We start from the raw sequence: 22,694 nt of genomic DNA on the forward strand, positions 1-22,694 counted from the left end.
ATTGACATGTTCTCTTGACCATTGTTATAAAATTTAAATTTTTTCATTACTACCCTCAATTATTAATTCTTATTGTACTGACCTTCTTCCACATTACCTAACGTGACTGCCCGTTGTTTTCTATTTTTTTTTATTTGATTTGTCAACATTTTGTGTTGTATCGTACCAGTGTATTTGCAAATTTGATTTGTCACACGTGTTATGTTACTTTTCCTGAATTCCTACTTAACGTAAGTCATTATCATTCGTTGCTATCTGACCATTTTCTGCAGCAAAAGTTATTTGAATTTCTTTTACGAATTCTACAAAAGTTTATTCTACTTTCTTCGACTTCCTCGTAAAATAGTGTTAATTGGGAAGTGTCGCTGTTCTTATTAAGTTATATACGGCCACATTTCCCTGCGGATTAATTAATAAGCTGTATTTTATTACTTGGACCAAGGCATAAGTGTGAAATTACTATACTTTTAAATAGCTCTCGGGGATGCATTGACAATTTGCGATTCCGTCTTTGGACTATGTGTATCTGGTACATATTATTGCTAGTGCAATTACCCTATTGTTTAATACCAACGATAAATACAAATGGTAACACATTGGTTTTTGTGCTATTTGCATTTTAAATTAGTTGACTCTCGTCGTTGGGGCTTTACCCATCCCCTAACGTTCTTGCCCCCACTAAACGATTTCGGATGTTATCTTTTAGAAGTCATCTTTTGGCTGATTGGTTGTTCGGAATCTTTCACCCCTCTATTGAAAATTTTAGACCTAACTTGGAATTTTCGCAAGACTGTGATTTCATTTGTGTTTTAACCATCGTCATAATAATGTCTTCAAGTAAGTACCCATATTTTATTACTCTTTTATAAGTAGAACCTTTGTTGCTCCTATTCAAATTTTAAATGTGCCATATTGCTAACTTTAACCAAATTTTGATTGCCTAGTAATTCTACATTGAAATTTACATTTTGGTACTGATTCGGTCGAATTTCTTTTACATTACCAAAAGCAATATTATTAGAAACTCTAGTCTTTGCAGTTTTGAACACTTTATTGTCAGACCTTTTCTGCAAAAATGTTTTCCTCAAAAAAAAATTTGTTTTTATGTTATCACAAAAATTTTTTTTTGTTACTCATTATTTAATTTATAATTTTTTTTTATAGTTGCACCTGCAGGATATATGGGGGATTATGACCCCCAATTGGTCTTCATACATGGGTCTATCCCAGACATTATTGTGGACAGGGTACTGTCCGAGATCCCGGTAGGGACTTTTGAATATGTTAGGCGGATTGATGTATTCTGGCTTACGACGCCCCCCCGTCACTCCAGGGCCACCTTGCTAATTTGCAAGTGGGGAATATAGCCGCCGCGTACATCGGGACGGCGATGGGATTTCAAGTTGACATTTGGCAACTTATATAATTTTAAAAATAAATATAAAATTTTTTATACTATTTGGCGTTTTTCTTTGAACTTACGTTGATCCCATTCTTTCTAATGAGTGACCAAAGCAAGATTCTGACGTATTACATGAGCTTTTTAACCAAAGAATGTTATACGAATTCGATTACAACAAAACTTTTGATCCGCTTTTTGCCGCTGAATACGCAGTGCTACATTAGTTTGCGTAAAACGTACCGCGAACTATTTAGCTCAGTGTGGAATTATCAAAACTCGTTTTGTAATAATCAACTTTCTGTCTTTCCACCATAATTGTGAATCCTACCGACTGCGCCATTTCGTCTGTGGCGGGTAATTAAACTATGATTACTTATCTCTTTAACATCTATCGTTTTGCAAGCCGCCCGCTAGTGTTCATCGTATTTTTCTGACTTGTAATTATTACTGAGTCTGTCTCATAAACATGGAAAAATATCACAACAAAGTCCGACAAAGCATAAACCAAAATACGAAAGAGCTGATAACGATCCATGCTCGGAGTAAAGAGAATTCAAATTGACCAAAACTCACAATACATCATGCGAAGTTGCCTCGATGAAATAATTCCAAAATCAGGGCACTTAGGGCGTTTTCTTCACAATACAACACAATTGTCACTTAAAACAGTAGATAACCAAGGAGTATCAGTGCTTTCCATGTTCAGTGCGGAAGAGATGGAAAAATTGGCAGAGTCAACAATGGAAAAGATGTGGGGTTGGTTCAGCTGGATCGGAAATATAACAAGTGGACTGTTAGGATTATACTTAAGCTGGAGGACACTGAAGTGGCTAATTGAAGTGCTTATAAATGCAATCATGATCCATCGGACACACGGATGGTCCTATAAGCTGCTGGCCAGTTTTTGGGACAGTCTGACGTTGTGGTTTCTTCATATGAGACACAAAAAGGAAGTAGCACGCAAGTTTGGCCCACGCACAGAAAATCTTTTCGCACAACCATCAGCACCAAGTCAGGAAATGGAAATGGTTAACCTTAGTAAATCGGAGCCGTGTCCTTGAGTCAGTAGTGACACAAAGTGTTTATCCGGAATTAACAGAGCAAGCAAACCGAAAACCTTTGAGGATTCCCACTCTAAGTTTATACCCGGAATTTAGATCGCAATACTATTGTAGCAATAAAGTCCAACAAAGTGAAACAAGTTCATTAGTAAATAGTAATAGGTTTTGGGGTAAAGATGATCTTGAATTGAGTGACAGCTTACAATCATCACGCCCAAGTCCAAGGAGAACAATTAATACAACCGGATTGGTACCCTGTTCTACAACCGTCGCCCGAGCATCCTTGGCTTATATACGTATCAGCGCAAGCTCTGGGCGCAACAATTCCACCGGGACCCTGGAGCGTGACATGGGAAAACCAGGAATCCAAAGGATGGGGAATGTCAATGGCACAAAACTTACCAATTACCATAGCATTGAATTGTGGGGTCAATTATAAAATCTATGCTTCACAACCAATTCCACACACCGCGAACACGGCCTACACACGGTCAGTGCACTACTATCCAAATTGTCCAAGCTCGAACGAAATCACGGAAAACAACATCCAGAAGATCATCAGCCAACTAACATGGGTGCTCCCAATGCTAGCCATACTGACCTTCCTATTCCTATTAATTTGCATGATCACTACACAGAATTCTTCGCAGAATCAAACGGCAACAAAAAACCTGGCACTCATTCCAAGTTACCAGCGTTTTTCCCAAGGGACCCTCACCTCACAAGGGTCAGGCCAAACAACACAGATCAACCCAAACTATGACGTACCAAAACAACCACCAAAGCCAGTATTTACGTGGAAGGAAGAGACTCAACAACAACACCCAGAGAAAACCGGTACAACCTCACGAAAAGCAAAGGCGTCCTATCGCCTTTCCACCATCCAGGAAGAAGACAGTGCCTATGAGGAAGTTTTAGTGATTGTATGAAAAGTGGAAAGTGCCAAGAGTGCGCGTAATTATTGTCCGTCACGTCTAGTTGTCAATTAGAAGTAAGAACACCTAAAGTTTTCTCCAGGAATGGGTTAGTAACAGTCAACAATTGGTATCATATTTTCACAATTGGTTTATTCCCAGGAGGAAAATTCAGGGTTAAGATAAGTTAAGGTAGTTGAAAAGACATGGGTTATTAAAACCCATGCTTTTCTTGTGAGAGGGGAGTGGTTGTGACGGGCCAAATTGGCCCTCCTTAATTACCGCGGGTCACGACCCTCCCGGGGTACCAACGGAAAAGGAACAGACAGGCAATGTAACATTTATGAACACGTGCGAGATTACTAAAAATCACGGGAAATTAAAACAAAGCCCAACAAAATAAGTACGCAAAGTCAAACGTCTGGGGCACATCCAGGCCGAGTAAATTGAATGGTAGTTAACTAAAATGCATTAAAATGCACCCTCCAAAAGTTAAAAACAATGCCGAATAAAAATCCGTCTGGGGCACGAGAAAGGAAGCACAGGGCAACACCAACAGGAAATTCACCAACTTACTTAACCTCGGGGTTGACCAAATTTACAATCAATAGGGGTTGAGTAGGGGACCGAAGTAATGAGTAAAATTAAAAACAAAAATCAAGACAGTCTTACGCCGAGTTTTTTCGAAGTAAGAAGTACCGAGCGGTTGCGGTAGTGCAGTATATTGAGCAGACAGGTCGATCAATTAATATTAGATTTAAAAAACATGTGGCCATTTAAAATTCAATATATTTGAAAAATCATCACATTTTTTAAAAAGACCATAGAATTGACAGCACTAACTTAAAAATTCTTAAAGTAGAGTAGAGTAATTGTAAATTTCTTGACGCTTTCGAAAGTCTTGAAATATTTAAGAATAGAAACAGGCTTATGAATTCAGACAACGGCCCCATCCCATTTTCTTCCTTCTACTCATTAGTCGGGGGGTAAGGGAAAAGGCGGCAAAATTGTAACATTGTAAGAATTAGGTTTACTTTATATTCTCACCTGAGGATGACCACTTTGTGGTTGAAACGCGTAGTGTTTCAAATAAACGTTGGGTGTGTCGAGTTTTTAAATTTAAACCGATGCCATGTTTATTCGTCAGGAAAACACCATTTTGAAAGACAATAAAATCCGTGCCAGCAGCTACAACCTCGTAACCATATGGGAGTGCGAGTTTAGAAGCGAAATAAAAAAGAATAAGCCTTAAAACTTTTCATAGAAAATGTACTGGTTGAAGAGAAACACCCTCTGAATCCTCGAGATAGTTTTTGTGGAGGTCGTACCAATGATTGCCAATTATATTATTATAAATGTGGACCAGGTGAAAAAATGAAATATTACGACGTTTGCTCACTTTACCCATTTGTGAATGAGTATGGAAAATATCCTGTAGGACATCCTGAACAAATACATGTAGGACACTATATTTGAACGAGATCGATGGGTTTATAAAATGCTGTCACCTCAAGATCTCTACCATCCTGTACTACCATATCACTGTAATGGCAAATTAACGTTTCTGCTTTACTTGTAAGCATAATGAATTGGAGGGTAAATGTACGGGTACCTTTTAGCTGATGAGTTACAGAAAGCTCTTTCGTTAAATTACAGAGTAGTGGAGTTCTCTGACATGTGGGAATATAAAACAGTAAAATATAGCACTCTTACAAAATCAGGTGACTTATTTTCTAAATATGTTAATATTTTCTAAAAATAAAACAAGAGCGCAGTGGCTGGCCATCATGGTGCAAAAACGAGCATGACAAAATTTAATCCGATAATGTTCATCCAAAATCAGGTCAGGTCACGTGTCCAAAAATGTTCTGGGCAGAAGAAAAGGTGGTAGTAGAAGCTGTCGAGCTTTCACACTTGAGGATCGTTGCAATGGAAAAGATTAAAAGTGGGAAGGCTCCTGGGCCGGACGGTGCTCCACCAGAAGCAGTCATCTGGTGTATACAAGCGCTCCCTGACGGAGTGCTACGGCTAGTGAAGAAACTTCTGGCAGAAGAAGTTGTTACCAGCCCCAACCAATCCGCGAGTCGCTCTCGAGAGCCTTCTGGGTTTTCCCCGCAATTCTGCGGAAAACCCCTCAATACGAATTACCGCTCCACCCACACTCACCCCTTGCGAGCTCATTGGATGACGGCTAAGGGTTGTTTAACATAAAACGAGCCACCCTTAGCCACATCAAGCAGTATCCAGTTGAAGTTAGTTGAAGGGAGTATCAAGTCAGTACCCACCAAGTCAGTTGAAGTAAGTTCAAGTGAGTAATCAGTCAGTCATGAAGTGAGTCTAACAAAGTCTAAGTCAGTGAGTGTTCACCCTGTATTCATTCCCTTCAAAAACCACGCTGGTCTCTGCGATGGGCGCTATCGACCCTCCACCAGCTCTTCCTTCCTTCCCTTGTCTCATTTAATACTTACTCAGTAGTTTTATTCCGACCAAACCCCGAACTTTTCAGTTCGTAACTTCAAATGAAGTTTCATACAAGTAATGACCATTGTTACCGCTGCTACGCTGAGCTGCGCCACAAGGGCCAAAAAGCTTCGCGGTAACAATTTGGCGCCCGACACGTGGGGCTGTTTCGACGTCGGAGACGCCGACTTATCCACTACCCTTACCCTCATGCTCTCCAAGTGATGCCCAGTACTCGTGCTAGTGCAACATTAAACCAAATCAACGCCATGGACGCCCTGACCGAAGCCATTCGCGAGCTTATTCAAGCTCAAATCGACGCTGCAAGAGCCCAAACTCAGTTCCATGAGTCGCTCCGGACCAACAACGAAACTCCAGCACCGCAAGAACCCTTGCCACTACCAGAGTTTTTCGGCGAAAATCACGAGGACCCACAACGATTCCTGGACACATGCCTCCTTCGAATCAACAACGACAACCAGGAGATTCGCCTGCAGAGAATCGTTTCACAACTCCGGGGGCCCGCCAAAGAGTGGTGGAGACTCAACGGATCGCTCATTCCCACATACGAGGATTTCACCGCCGCTTTCCTTAACCGATACAACGGGGTGAGTCATTTGTTTAAACTCAAAGCGTCACTCTACGGCGACGGTCAACGAAACGAAAACGTGGAGCATTTTCTTCGACGAAAATGGCTCCTAGCAAAGCGAGTAGCACCCGAACTGCCGGAGTCGCAACTGGTGCGACTCACAGCCGGGTTGCTGACACCGGAACTCGCTGCGGCTACCGGAACTGTATTTCCGCAATCGATGAACGATTTTATCGAAGCCATGATCCAAGTAGAGGAAAACAGAAAGCGTTTACCCTCGAACCACACTCGGCAGCCCCCTTCGCTACCAAAGTGCCGTTTTTGTCCCGGCTTTCACTTTCATCGGGACTGCTCTGCGAAACCACGAACATTTTCGTCGGGAAACGAAAATGGGGCCGTCGCCAAGGCTCAGCCCAAAGCCATGTCGTCCGGTCCCCAGCAGTAAACTTCGCCGAGGCCAAACCTCAACCCCTACTGGAAGAGGGGCCCCAAAATCTGCTTCCAGTGGCGCCCAACTTTTCAAAACAAAAATCCGCGACAGTAAACAGTGCGCCCCCTGAACCGAAATTCGAAACGCAGCCCCATCCACGTCATTCTCCACGTGCCGCCGGCTCTACCGCAGCCCCCACGTCGAGAGCACCAGTTTTCACGCGCACCGTTGGCTCTGACGCAGCCCCCATGCCGAAAACAACCGTTTCCTTGGACAAGGAAACAACTGCTGCGATTTTCAAATCTATCATCGAGGCCGTAACTGTCCCAGTCGCTAAACTAACTCCACGCGATAGCAGCCCCCTTGCTGCTACAACCACAACCACGAATCAAGGCTCAACCGCAGCCCCAAAAATTCGCGAAACCGAAGGTTCAACCGTAACCTCAACACCAGCAACCGAATTTCGACCTGCCTCGAAGGTACAGCCCCCTATGAACACGACCGTTTCGGTCCAAACCGCTGTCGCCGGCGCCGTTGGCTCGCACGTAGCCCCCACGCCGAGGACAACCGCTTCCTTGGACAAGGAAGCCCTCGAAAAAGGGACCCCAAAACGCCATGACAGCCCCCTTGCTGCAAAAAGCGAAGACACTGCGACATCAACACCGCTCCAAGTAAGTGCGTGCCCCGCCAGTGTCTCAATGGACGTGTCAAGACCCGACGAAGATATTTCCGAAGGCTCAGCCGCGGACCCCAGACCGGAGGTCTCCGCACTCAGTGTACAAGGAGAACAGGTACATACTCTACCACACCTCGCCATTAAGACGACAAGCGGAAACCTGCAAGCCTTGCTCGACACAGGGTCATCCCACTCGCTAATTCAACGAGGGGCTCATCGGGGCTCCACTCGTAGACTCCCACAGACCCTTCAACTAAAAACCGCCGCCAGACAAGCGCCCGTCACCATTCACCACTCCCAAGTCATTGAGTGCCGAATAGGTGAGTGGAAAGGCCAAGTCGAATTTCTCGTCGTCGACCAGCTGGCCGAGGAAGCCATTCTAGGGTACTCCTTCTTACACCAACAAGAGGCAATTATCGATACGCGACGCCGCTGCCTCTACATCGGCAAAGAACATGCCAGGAAAACAGTGTTTTTCCAACACCAAGCCAAAGAAGCTCCCTCGGGGATCCCCAGACCAATCCTCAAGCTCGAGGAGATCGAACACGGATTTCCCGCTACCCATAAACATGCCTTGGCGAAAGTTCTTCAAGAATTCGCTTCCGTCTTCGATGAGGAGGCTCGACCAACCACGACGCCATCCACCTGCCACCGGATCCGGCTAAAAACCCCACAATCTTTTCGGATACCACCATATCGCTATTCGGACCAAAAAAAAGCCGTTATTTACGACCAACTCGAACTAATGCTACGAGACGGTATCATTGAACCCTCGACATCCGAGTTTTCGTCCCCGATCGTGGTAGTAAAGAAAAAAGATGGACAGCCAAGATTTTGCATCGACTATCGCAAACTCAACACCCAAACGGTCGACGAGGCAAGTGCTCTCCCTCGCATCGATGACACTCTGCGTGACCTGGGACAAGCCAAGGTTTTCTCCACACTGGACCTACGTTCAGGATATTGGCAGATTCCAATGGAGGACGAAAGCCGCCGTTACACCGCCTTCACCACCCCCGATGGGGCCTTATATCAATTTTGTGTGATGCCATTCGGCTTAAAGGGGGCCCCAGGCACCTTCCAACGACTGATGACACAAGAGGTACTTCCAGGCTACCTCCATAAGTTCGCATTGGTGTACCTGGACGACATCGTTGTGTTCTCGAATGATTACCAGTCGCATCTACAACACCTGCGACTTATACTGGAACGTCTCACAATTCATGGCCTTAGATGCAACCCCGGGAAATGCCATTTCGGCCTACAGGAACTCGATTACCTGGGGCACCATGTCGGACGTGACGGCAATTGTCCTCAACAAAGTCATTTGGAAGAAGTGCAGGCTGCCACGAGGCCCCGAGACCGAAAAACGCTGCGGTCTTTTCTGGGCACGTGCAACTGGCTCCGAGACTACGTGCCTAGATTTGCCGAAATCGCCCATCCACTTACGGACCTGTTGTCCAACAAAGGGAAGTGGAAGTGGGGCACCAAGGAAGAAGCCGCTTTCGAGGGCCTGAAGAGTGCCCTAGCCAAGCCACGCTTCCTGTACCGACCAAACCCCAACTTGCCCTTCACCCTTCAAACCGACGCCAGTGGCATTGGGATGGCGGCGGTCCTTTACCAGGAGGACGGGACCAACCGGCGGGTAATTGCCTACGCCAGCGCAAAATTCAGCCCAACGGAACAACGCTACCACGTGAACGAACAGGAGTGCCTCGCGTTAATCTGGGCTACCCGAAAGTTTCGACCGTACTTAGAAGACCGAAAATTTAAAATACGAACGGACAGCCGCGTTTTAACCTGGCTACAAACCACCCAAAATGAACGAGCCAAGCTGGCCCGCTGGGCCCTCGAGCTCCAGCACTACAATTTTGAGCTCGAACATTGCCCGGGACGTGACAACGAACTTCCGGACTTCCTGTCCCGAAACCCCAGCGGACCCCCCATTTCTATCGACGAGGACATCGAAAGGTTGACGCCGCCAGATCGGATGCGACCCGCGCCCTTGGCTCGATAAAGACAATATTTTATTTTTTTTCTTTCCTGTGTATATAAACCCGCGAGTGAGTGTAGGATAATTACGTAATTAGTCTAAGTTAATTATAAAGTTTGCGGTAACTATTTCTGTAAATTTCGTTAAGGTTAGCTATCTGGCAACGGGCTACGCTAGAAGCTAAGCGGTACGCCTGCGGCTACCATTTTTCATTTGTCACCATGTCTTTTACATTTATTTCGTGCAATTATTGTTGTGATTTTATTTTAACATTTATGTACATTGTTCTTATAAAATAAACACGAGACATTCCTCTCCGCCAATAACCCAGAATGCTCCGAGCCCGTCTCGCGTCTCAAACCGGGGGCGACTTGTTACCAGCCCCAACCAATCCGCGAGTCGCTCTCGAGAGCCTTCTGGGTTTTCCCCGCAATTCTGCGGAAAACCCCTCAATACGAATTACCGCTCCACCCACACTCACCCCTTGCGAGCTCATTGGATGACGGCTAAGGGTTGTTTAACATAAAACGAGCCACCCTTAGCCACATCAAGCAGTATCCTGACGGAGTGCTACGGCTAGTGAAGAAACTTCTGGCAGAAGAAGTTTTTCCAGCGCAATGGAAAGTAGCCAGACTAGTGCTCCTACCGAAAGAAGGTACTGGAAGTTATCGTCCATTATGAATGCTAGACACTTTTGGAAAGGTTTTTGACTAGCTGCTGCTTACACGTCTAAAAAATTATCTAAATAAAACAGGGGGCCTTCATAGTAGACAATACGGTTTTAGAAGTGGCAAGTCTACCCTTGATGCCATGGAATACTTAAAGCAAGTAGTAAACAAGGCTAGAGATGGCACGTGGCAACACAAAAAATTATGTGTACTGGTTACACTAGATGTGCAAAATGCCTTTAATACTGCTAGGTGGGAGTGCATAATGGAGGCCTTAAGACAGAGGAAAGTACCCATTTACCTAAGAAAGATTATAGGTAGTTATCTCAAGAAGCGTTGGCTAGCAGTGGGGTATACAAAGAAGGAGATAACATGCGGAGTTCCACATTTTTTTCAAATAGCACGACTTTTGGTTAATCTTTACAATATCTTCGTAAAAACGTGAAATGCACCGATTCCATTTTTCATACGAATTTGTGCTTTAACAACGACCATTTGGAAAACACATTTTAAGGGACTTCGAGCAAAGACCATACCGCGAGAGAGCACCGCGAGGGCCAACCCAGAGGTCACAGAACTGGCGCGCGAATCAAAAAGAAAATAAAAAGGCGCAAAAACCAAAATTTGAAAAGAAAGAAGTGGATATTCCCGACCTAGTAGCGAAAAAAGAAAGTAAGCCGTCGGACGAACCACTATATGATTTAGGCCCACATACAACAGGCGTCGCAATTAATGAAATTTACGCGCAAAACTTTGAATTTGGAGAGTACATCGACCTATACGAAAGAAGTTACAATCAACTCCGATCAATAGATCCTCGGCTTGAGCGACGGCTACCGTATACTGGTTTTCTACACTCAATGTGTAATGTGCTAAATGCTGTAGCTTTCGACACTACGGTCGATAATAGTGAAAGAAAAATAGATATGACCGGTCGAGTACAGGATTATCTGCTGGATGACCAATTAATACCCGGCGAATTGTATGAATAATTAACATTCTCACAAAGTGAATTTTAGAGTTTACATAAAAAGTAACGTTGACATGAAAATGTTGAAGATGGCTTCACGTAATAATTATACAGTGCGACATCGATAATCCGTACCCTTAATAAATCGGATTCTTCAGTAAACCGGACAAGCAATTTAATTGCATTGTGTCCTTTGTAATCCGGATTTCAGAGTACTTGATAATTCGGACCTGCGTTTAGAATGATTTAGATGTCTTGTTTTGTAAAAAATTCTTAGTAAAAAACATTAAAATCAAAACAAGTGGTTCCCCAAACTTCTAGAAGCGCACATACATTCGTCCACTGTGAGTTGTTTTCACTACCAGAAGCAAGAACTGCTGTTAGCTGCATTAAAAATGTCTCCAAAAAGAAGACATACCACCTTAACAATTAAACAAAAATCTGACATCATTGACAGATTAAGCCGTGGTGAAAGTGGCAAAATGTTGGCAAATGAATACGGGGTTGGTACATCAACCATTTCAGATATAAAAAAACCATCAGAGAATTAAAAGGTATGGTTCAATATTTTTGAAATTGATAATGACACTTGGTAGATTCACTACGTACATGTAATGTTCATATGTACCTTCTCCCAGATTTGTTACCAGCTGTGATTCTGGTCCCGGTACCAGAAGAACATTAAGAAAGGCTGAATACCCTGAAATGGAAGTATGCGTGGTTTTGTACACAACGGTCAAGGCATGTTCCGATTTCGTACGACATTTTGGCTGCCAAAGCAAAACAGTTTTATGCCGAAGCCTATGGAAATGATAAATTTAGAGCTAGCCGAGGCTGGATATCTAACTTCAGAAAAAGACATGGTCTACGTGCTTTAAAAGTGTGTGGCGAAAAACTATCCAATGATCAAAGCTCTGTCGATCCATTCATATCTGCAATTACAGAAACGATACAACAGTTAAACCTCACAACTTCTCAAATATACAATGCAGACAAATCTGCTCTATACTGGAAAATGTTGCCCGAAAAAACATTGGTTCGTGCTCAGGAAAAGACTGCACCAGGTCGAAAAATTAGCAAAGAACGCGTAACATTTCTAGCATGTTGCAATGCAGATGGATCCCACAAATTGAAGCTTTTGGTCATAAGAAAGGCAAAAAATCTTAGGGCCTTTAAAAATGTAAACATCCCTAATGAATACAAAAACTCTGCCAATGCATGGATGACTACGGCCATTTTTGTGGAGTGGTTTCATAGTTCTTTTATTCGCCAAGTGAAAAACCATTTAAGAAGTCTCAATTTTCCTCAAAGAGCCCTGTTAATTGTTGATAATGCCTCGAGTCATGAAACCGTAGAAGAGTTGACAAGTGAAGATGGAGGAGAATTCACAACATTGTTTCTTCCACCTAATTGTACAGCACTTTTACAACCAATGGATCAGAATGCAATCAGATTGATAAAATTATTTTATCGAAAGAGTCTATTGACGCATATTTTGTCGAATAACGAAGAGAACGTTGTTAAGGTGCTAAAAGGCATTAATTTAAAGGACGCTGTATCCCTTCTATGCAACGCTTGGGGAAGTCTCATCAAAAGTTTTATAGAAGTTCTGGCACAAAATTTTTCCACATTTAGCAATAAATAACAACTCAGACAATGAATACGATGCCGAAGATCTTATTCCTCTCATTGAACTGCGACGTAGTATGCTTTCTTTGGCCGAGGAAGTAACAGATGTGTCAGATATGCTCAATGAACTGACAGAGTAAAATCTCACCAACCTGGAAGTACGCAATTGGCTTGAAAACGACGAAGATTTGTTACCATTCGAAGATACAAATCTTCAAGACGAAAATGTCGACGTGATACTGAAGATACAGAAATAAACACAAATAAAACTGTTACAAACCATGAAGCCGTTAAAAGTTTTGATCTAAAATGGGCGGAGGAAAATAACATTGCATTACACGATATTCTAGTGCTCCAAAGACTAAAAGAAACTGCTTTCATAATTAATCAAAAATTAATTAAGCAAACAAAAATTACTTAATTTCTTTAGAAAATAATTCAATTTTCTTTTCTTAGATATTTTTTTGAGTTAATAAACATTTATTTTTGTTTTTTTTATTATAAAATTGTTCCGCTTCTGTAATCCGTATCATTTATTAATTCGGATCATCCTGGTTTTAATTAGTTCGGATTATTGAGGTCGCACTGTATTAGTATTTGTTATATTATAATTTTTGCTTCTAATTTCTAAATTTAATTTTTTACATGACAATGTTATTTCTTTTTTGGCATCGGGGACAGACCCATCCGAATGAATTTGGCGTACGATAGACAATTCAACACTCTGGATAAGACACATACATACATATCTTTTTTCGACCCAGATGCTGCCGATGCCGGACAAGGCTCCACAATAATGGGACTTTGGCACCTAGAGTCGTGATAGGACCACTGGAGAGGAAAAATTTCCTTTTGTCCGCTGATAACTCGTAGGCGCTTGTAGTATTTCTATTTTATTTTAATAAATCAAATAATTAGTAAAATAACAATCCTTATTTCGACATCCCTGTAATAAAAAAGTAACATCCTTTTCACAAATCGTTTATGACCAAATTTATGACACAAATACTCAAAAGCCACCCTCGCTCGAGTCAGGTGGCGATGCCGAGATAAAAAATATAAAAAAACTGAGGTCAGGGAAGGTACAAGTGTCGGCACTACGAAGGACTATAACTTAGGAGACGAAACGAGATACAAAATCGCATGAAATTTTGTACCCAAAAAAAATAGTACGGCTGAATAAAATAAGGGCGCTTCGAACTCTATAAGTTTCGGTGACAAATCGTTTTAAATTAATTTAAATTCAACCAATTCACTGATTACTTAGAGACAAATGCAGAAATGTTGAGCTTTGCATTCTCAACAAACTGAGAAAGGCTGACGACTAAAATTTTCCTGAGAAACATGGGTAAAAAATTATTAAAAATTTAAAATTTGCGCAACTGACAATAAAATTAAAATGGAAGATGATGAACAGAACGGTTTAAAATTGCCAATGAAACGTCCACAGAAGCGCCAATAAAGAGCATTTCAGAACTGAACGTTTCTGAACCAACCTATTGTGAAGTTTCATTTCAGATTCTAGCTTATGACAGAAATATTAATATCGTAGCATCCTGTTATGATCCTGAAATGGTCATCCCAACAGAGCAAATACTGAATGAAATTTCTTCTTTACCTAAAACTACAAAAAAATAAATACGCAAAGGAAGATCAACTGGTTCGCAAGTCCTTACTACAAGCCCCTTTATTATTAAATTAAAGCAAAATTTCAAATGAAAAAGTTGAAAGAAAACCAGAAAAGTTTAAGACATAAAAAAACTGTTCAATCTCTTATTTTGAAAATGACGAAGAGGAAACAGAAGACCCTTATGCTGACAAGGATAATGAAGAGAATGTTTACTAGTATGTCATCTTAGGTTTGATTCTTAAAATGAGTGTGTCATCTTTATAAAGAGTGAGCTTTTGTCCCATTTTAGTTTTTATTTTTTGTCCAAAAATTTTAATGTGCTATTTTTTGTTTTCAAATAAACTAATTCTTTAAATCTTCGTTAGTTTTTGCAAGTTTTTTTGTAAATCTACTTACCTTTATTGAAAGCCTTTACCTTATTGAGCACAATTATCTTCCTTCAGTTTGAGAAATAGAAATAGTTACTGAATTATAGAGTGGTTGATATTAGAATAAACTAGTTTCCAAGTGAAGTGTAGTTCTTATTCCACCACACCCTACAATTTCACCCTTCAATAAAGAGCCTTACGCCAATTTTACTCATAGTAAGAAGTAACGAATTGTGACGAAGATGCCTTACTGTGTTCAAACATTAGCCACATCTTTCTTTGATTGGAGTGCCTAAATCTTTCCCAAAATATTGTTTTCGCAACAAAGCCGAAAGTCCTACCTCAAATAAAAGTTTCTCGCTCTTGTGGCGGCCTCCACTCGAGCCAGATCTAGTTAAACTTATAAAAAGTTTAAATGTAAGTGCTCGCCCAAAAAATAAAGCATAAAAAAGTATTGAGGTTCCAGTAAAGAAATTTTTGGCACCGTGTGCAAAGTAAAAGGCATCACACATTATTAAGGCAATTCTCAAATAGTCAATTTTTAGAAAATAAAGGCAACGGTATGTGATCTTATTACCGAGACAAATGTTACAGAAAGTTATAACACAAAATCCACGTTTGATAATCAGAGTGGCCACCAAAACTTATACCGTACAATACACAAAAATACGAAGATTAGAAAATAGTTACAACTTCATACCCTATGGATTTAAAAAAATGTAATATTGGAAGACATTGTACAAAATAAAGTTGTTTTTTATATTAGTACACAAGTGTTAATAAAAAGCAGAACAACTTAACCACTTCACAGCTGTAAAAATCACTGTGTCTTCATTGAAGATAAAGTAGTTTAAGTTTTATACACGGAAATAAGAGAATTGACAGCTTGCCTAAATTCGACGATAGATCAGTAAGAACAAAAATGCCTTATACAAAAGCAAATAATAAGATTTCTTCGAATAATTTTTTAAGAAAGATTCAGCAAATTAGAGCTGAAAGGCGCCCTATTAATTATATGGACACAGTTTCACACTAATTTAAAAGAATAGATCTCGGAATATATCAATGATGGTCTGAAAAATTCGAAAAGGACCAACAAAACGGGCGAATATCATAACAAAATGGGTTATAAAAAATGAGTAAAAAACAAACTAATAAAAAAATTTCTAGAAGAGAGCGTCGTCATTATTGATAACGCACCATACCATAAGAAAAACATTTATAACATAATAAGAAGTTGTTTAACTTTTGGGGTACAACTTTTTTCTTGAAAAAGTGTAGCAGGTGCACTATACTAATATTTTCCTAACTTTTGTGTATGAATACTGTACAAATGCAGGTACTTCTTTGATCTTGACAAAGTAACCTAATGCATCAAATACGCAGAAATAAGCGGTTTTGCAATTGTTCTTTTTTGAAATAATATGTGTACCTGAAAACGTTTCATAAATTTAGGTTTATTGTATGCTTTGCTAGTTCGTGCTGGGAACCTTTGTGCTTAGATAGTATCATCGGCTACCTGGATGGTTCCTTTTAGAGACAACCTGACTGTTATTAAATTCTGGGGAAAATTTAGAATTTATGGTTATAAATCAAGGACTTTTGTTTGGTTTTCAGCCGTTTCAACAACCAGAGAAATGTTGGGTAAGATTAAGTGAGACTCAGACTAAATCTGAGAATCTAAGATTTGTATTTAAAGAGAGGTAAAGGTCAGTAGATTTTTATTTCACCTGTGAATCAAGATGGTGATTTTTGTGCAGTTTTTTAACGAGCAGTCTGTTAGAGAAATACTTCTCTTATTTAAAATGGGTTTTCTCTTAAGTAAGTTTGGTAAGCATTATATGGACCCCGTGGCCTACAATACACTTTTGGAGGCCCTAAGACGCTACGGTACGTAATAATAATAAATAATAATTATTATTATTATATTTATCAGATATCACCGGCAATACCACAAAGAGAAGCAATCTGATCGCCTTTTGACACTGTTAGTAAATTTTCCTTTTCCAAAATAGTATATTTTGTGTTCAAAATAGTAATACACTGTGTCGTCTTAAGTAACGGTGACGAATATAGAGATATTAATTTATTCCAAAAATACTTGAGTAATTAATTACACTATCTTCGTGTATAATAATTAATTCCAAATAAACTAACAATTGTATTTTAAAAATACAACCACGTTTACGTTCACAAAATAAAATTTTAGTATAGGTAAACAATAAAAATAAATAATTTTAATAGATTACTTTGACGTACAATTTACTGAAAATTTTGCAAAACAACTTTGGAAAATTTCTTACTTTCTTTTAATTTCCTATTTTTTACATCAATTATATTATCAGGCACTTAAAATGTCTCGAATGCACTCAGCCACTCATGCATAAAAAATTGTTATTACTAAAGATGTGCGGTTGACTCAGAAATTTTATTTGACCGTAAATCTAGCATGTAATATAAAAAATCAAATAATGAATTGACAAGACCACATGAAGAATTTCCATAGTAGACCCTCCCTAAACGACATAAATACAACAACTTATGCACAATATTAAAAAAAATGACTGAATAAAAAACAAAAATTATACAAAATATTGTGCGATAAGCGTTTTTCATACACCCATTCGACATTCACATTATATTATATATTAAATTATTATAAAAAACTTGATAACAATGTGTCCCGAGTTCTTGTTTATTCAGGAAGGTTATTATCAACCAAACTTGTGTGTAGCTCAACAGGTTTGTTCAAGTTATACTTCACATAATAGATTAATATTAGGTGTGGTGTTCATCAACATATTTATTATAATAAAGAATAAGCACTTAAAAGTCCAAATAATTCAAAGTTGTAACAGCTACAGCACACAATTTGAAAGGTTCTGATGCTGTTTTATCATCAGAGAAATGTTTAAAAAAATTGACAGATGGAGACCAAGCGTGATTCGAACTGGGAAAAAATTGAGCAAAATCATGACACAATTTATTGCCAAAATAATGTTAAATTCACTTTGGTCAAATACAATAATCAATAAACCTACTGATTTGATTGAACTGATAAATAAATAATACAAGTAAAATTGTACGCTATCTATAAATATTATTAATCCAGAAATGATTCTAACCACTTGGAACACAGTCCAAGAAGATATAAAAAGGACTAACTTTAAATTATGACACTAATTTAAAGTTAATAAATGAAGTCCACGAAAATCACCCAGATGACAAAATTACTTTAGCTGATAGAATTATTATTCGTAAATCGCGATATGAAATTATGTCTAAAGATACAACAAAACAATATCATACTTATCCACTTTTATGTACAACCATTGTATGTGCTATTTTACATTTATTTATAATATATAAAAGCACGAGTTGCAACTGGTATTATCACCAATGTATATTATTTCAATTCTAGAGCTAATATTTTAAGTCTTAATGTTTAGGAATAACATCCCTAATTTTGTAAAAGTTAGAACATCCATAATAAAACACTTGGTACCATATGGTAATTTGTAAATTCTAGGGTAAATCCCAACCAATCAGCTTATAAGAATATATCATAAAAGTATTTCTTTATTATTCATCATTATTATCATTATTATCATTATCATTATCATTATTCATCATTATTATTCATCATTGAGTCTGAGTCTGAGTCTAAGTCTTAGTCTTAAGTCTTCAGTAAATTTTGTTATGTACCACAGCTCTGCATGCAAGCGAATATTTATTTATGCGGTACGAAAAGCTACCCGCTTTCCACAAGTTGCAAGCAACTGTCCTCATCTCTGATATTTAGAGATAATATTTAAAATTCTTATTGTTTAGGAATAGCATCCCTATTTTGTATAACTTAGAACATATGGATACATTTGGTACCATATGGTAATTCGTAAATCTAAGGGTAAATCCCAACTAATCACATCATAGTCAAAAACCAATGAAATATCTGAAAGACAAAAGAGGGATGTTCCAGTTCAGCCCATGAGGCAATATTATTTTTTACCATTAGTTTAACAGTTCTAATAGTTTTAACAGTTCGAAGAGTTCTAAAAGCTCTGCAAGTTCTTCAAGTTACTTAATAAGGGTCTAAGTCCATGAATTGTTATTCGTACGAAAAGTCCGTTCTTTAAATAAAGTAATGACAGAAGTTCCTGCATTTTTATTAATAAAAAACATAACAATTTTCATTCGTGATTTGATGCATGATGTACACTAAGTTCTCCATTATTATAATAAATAAAATGTCAGAAGTTTCCTGAATTTTAGTTTCCAAAAAAATAACACCAGTATCCACTATACTAAAAATAGAGAAGATTAACCGATGACTCATTTAATACACTTCTTTATTGTTTCTTGAATATGATATTAGATTAATTATTGAAATTATTTTTTGTCAACTAGGTAACTAGTATTTACATGTTTGTGAATATGGTTTTGTTTTTATTATAATAATAATTTTACCTGTAACTGTAATAAATTTTGTCAAACTGTAATTTGAGTTTTATTTTCTATTATCTGAAAATAAGTAAAGGTCTGACCGTTAACGGCGCGGAAATAACTTTCAAGTAATAAATCGACCCCAAACTCATAAAACTTGTTGATTCTTTTGAAAATGTCCAAAATTAATCAATTTTCCAAGAAGACAAGTTATAAATAAAGAATTTGCACTCAGGATTTAAGTGCCAGTCCCTTAAATACCATAAAATTAAACGATGGTTAAGAACTACAGTAAGAAAGTAGGTACCTGTACGAGCACCTGTGTGACGGGCCAAATTGGCTCTTCTTGATTACCGCGGATCACAACCCTCCCGGGATGCCAACGGAAAGGAAAAGGCAAGTAATGTAACATTTATGAACACGTGCTAGAATATTAAAAATCACAGGAAATTAAAACAAAGCCCAACGAAATAAGTACGCAAAGTCAAATGTCTGGGGCACATCCAAGCCGAGTAAATTGTATAGTAGGTCACTAAAATGCATTAAAATGCTCCCTCCAGAAGTTAGAAACAATTTCGAATAAAAACCGACTGGGGCACGAGAAAGACAACACCAACAGAAAATTCTCCAACTTACTTAACCTCGGGGTTGACCAAATTTACAATCAATGAGAGATGAGTAGGGAACCCAGGTAACGAGTTAAATTAAAACAAAAACCAAAAGAATCTTACGCCGATTTTACTCGAAGTAAGAAGTAACAAGTGGTTACGGAGGTGCCATACTGCATACTGTGCTCAATTTCTCAAAGCACTAAAAGTTCTTAGTTTGATCAAATATTCCAAGTGCCAATTGCTTTGTATTGTGCAAAAGCCCTAAGTGCCCTGATTTTTGAATTATTTCTTCGAGGCGACATCACATGATGCATTGTTAGTCTTATTCAGTTTGAATTCACTTTACTCCAAGCTGCTCTTTCGTATTTTGGTTTATGCTTTGTCGGACTTTGTTGCGATATTTTTCCGAGTTTATTAGACAGAACAAACTATGCATTTTCACAAGTTAGGAAGAAACGGCGGCGTATCTTCCATCACTAGCATAATACCATAATTTTGCACAATTTCACACACTTGGTTTCAAATTTTGCACACGTATGATAGGAATCATATGATTGAAATTTAACACTTTAACATATATTTACTAATTTTATGTCAATTTTATTACTAGATTTTGTACAATTTTGCACACTTTTTTATAAAATTTTGCACACCTTTACTTAAAAAATCTCAGCACCCCCAATTTAGCATTTACGCATAATTTTTCTAACAATGCAATCATTTAATTTTGCACACCTTGAACCAAATTTTGCACAGTTTGTTTGTACGAGTAAATACCAATCAAAAAAAAAAAACGTAGCGAAATATACGAAACATCAATTATCTCTACCTAATTAAGCGTGCATGCCATAGTTTTACATTTAAGGATTTACTAAAAATTAGGGAAACAAATGACCTGGCAGAACTAGTTTCATATATAAAAAAGTAAAAAAAAGAGTAACAAGAAAAATTTACAAATTAAGGACTGAAATTCTAATTTTTTTAATAAAGTTGAACGCCCTTATGGCATTATGCAGCTAAATGTCGAAATTGAAATTGGTAATTTATTACCGCAATTAGATTTAAGTTCCTGCATCGCCCAGGCTGTAATTGTATCTGTGATTATTGTAAAATTGTATATAAATCTAGTTTAGAAATTTTTGTTTCTAATGTTAGTCAATTTAAAAACAAAATTATAGAAGAATGTAATAACAAAAAAGTGAGTTATTGTAATAAACGTAACAAATTAGCTCTTAAAACACATATAGTAGTAGGAATGACCCCCTTTTTTGTAGACTTTAAATTTAGAAACTAAAATTTTCCAGTTACATTGTAAGTTGGAAAAAATTCCATACCTAATAAATTAGGCTACATTATTACCTAGGCATTACGTGGCGTAATTGGCTATGTTGGCCCCAATGTAGGAGTATTTTAGTGCCTAATGTTTGCGACACGGCAATATATGGGAGAAATACGATGATCGATTTAGTAAAAGCGAACCTTGTTCCAAAAGCCAATTAGTAAATTGCCAACATTTACTTTTTTATACTCATTTAACCTAAAATTAAATGTTCACGTTAATTACATGTATTTTTTTTCACTACCAACATCTATTTGTCTTCCATTATTAGGAAGAAGTAAATTAGTTGTATGTTTACTGATTCAATAAAATCTTTACAGTAAAATTATGTTTATTTATAAACACCCTTTAATCGACTTTACGTATCCAATTCTTGTCCACACGAACTTGAGTAGGTAGGTGTGTATGTACACAAGTTGCAACTGGTATTATCACCAATGTACATTATTTCAATTCTAGAGCTAATAATTTAAATCTTAATATTTAGAAATAAATTCCCTATTTTGTATAAGTTAGAACATCCATATGCATACATTTGGTACCATATGGTAATTTGTAAATCTAAGGGTAAATCCCAACTAATCAGGTCATAAGAATATAATATAAAAGTATTTCTTTATTATTCATCAATGGTCTGAGTCTGAGTCTTAGTCTTAAGTCCTCAATAAATTTTCATCCATTAATATAATAAATAAAGTTGTGTCACAAGTTTCCTGAATTTTAGTTCTCAAAAAAATAACACCAGCATCCACTATACTAAATGGAGAAGATTAACCGATGATTCATATGATATTAGATTAATTATTGTAATTATTTTTTGTGAGTTAAGGTAATTAGTATTTACATGTTTGTAAATATGGTTTTGTTTGTATTATAATAATAATTTAACCTGTAACTGTAATAAATTTTGTCAAACTGTAATTTAAATTTTATTTTCTATTATCTGAAAATAAGTAAAGGTCTGACCGTTAACGGCGCGGAAATAACTTTCAGGTAATAAATTGACCCCAAACTCATAAAACTTGTTAATTCTTTTGAAAATGTACAAAATTTACATATTTTCCAAGAAGACGAGTTATAAATAAAGAACTTGCACTCAAGATTTAAGTGCCAGTCCCTTAAATACCATAAAATTAAACGATGGTCAAGAACTACAGTAAGAAAGTAGGTACCTGTACAAGTACCTGTGTGACGGACCAAATTGGCCCTTCTTGATTACCGCAGATCACGACCCTCCCGAGGTACCAACGGAAAGGAACAGACAAGTAATGTAACATTTATGAACACGTGCTAGAATATTAAAAATGACAGGAAATTAAAACAAAGCCCAACGAAATAAGTACGCAAAGTCAAATGTCTGGAACAAATCCAGTAAATTGAATAATAGATCACTAAAATGAATGAAAATGCGCCCTTCAAGATTTAGAAACAAAGTCGAAAAAAAAATCTGGGGCACGAGAAAAGCAACACCAACAGGAAATTCTCCAACTTACTTAACCTCGGGGTTGACC

At 38.1% G+C, this 22,694-nt stretch overlaps 2 protein-coding genes across 2 annotated transcripts in view; one reads left to right on the top strand and one right to left on the bottom strand.

The window, feature by feature from the left end:
• The window catches only part of LOC657090 (solute carrier family 25 member 35), a 57,132-nt gene that overhangs the window by 21,836 nt on the left and 12,602 nt on the right, over positions 1-22,694 (bottom strand). The gene's annotated exons all lie outside the window — the stretch shown is intronic.
• Positions 11,554-12,932, top strand: cag. The gene is made up of 3 exons (XM_015978150.1): positions 11,554-11,711; positions 11,876-12,758; positions 12,799-12,932. The coding sequence occupies exons 1-3, from the start codon at positions 11,559-11,561 to the stop codon at positions 12,930-12,932; spliced, it is 1,170 nt and encodes a 389-aa protein (XP_015833636.1). The 5' UTR covers positions 11,554-11,558.

Source organism: Tribolium castaneum, chromosome 2 (assembly GCF_031307605.1).
Source record: "Tribolium castaneum strain GA2 chromosome 2, icTriCast1.1, whole genome shotgun sequence".
NCBI lineage: Eukaryota > Metazoa > Arthropoda > Insecta > Coleoptera > Tenebrionidae > Tribolium > Tribolium castaneum.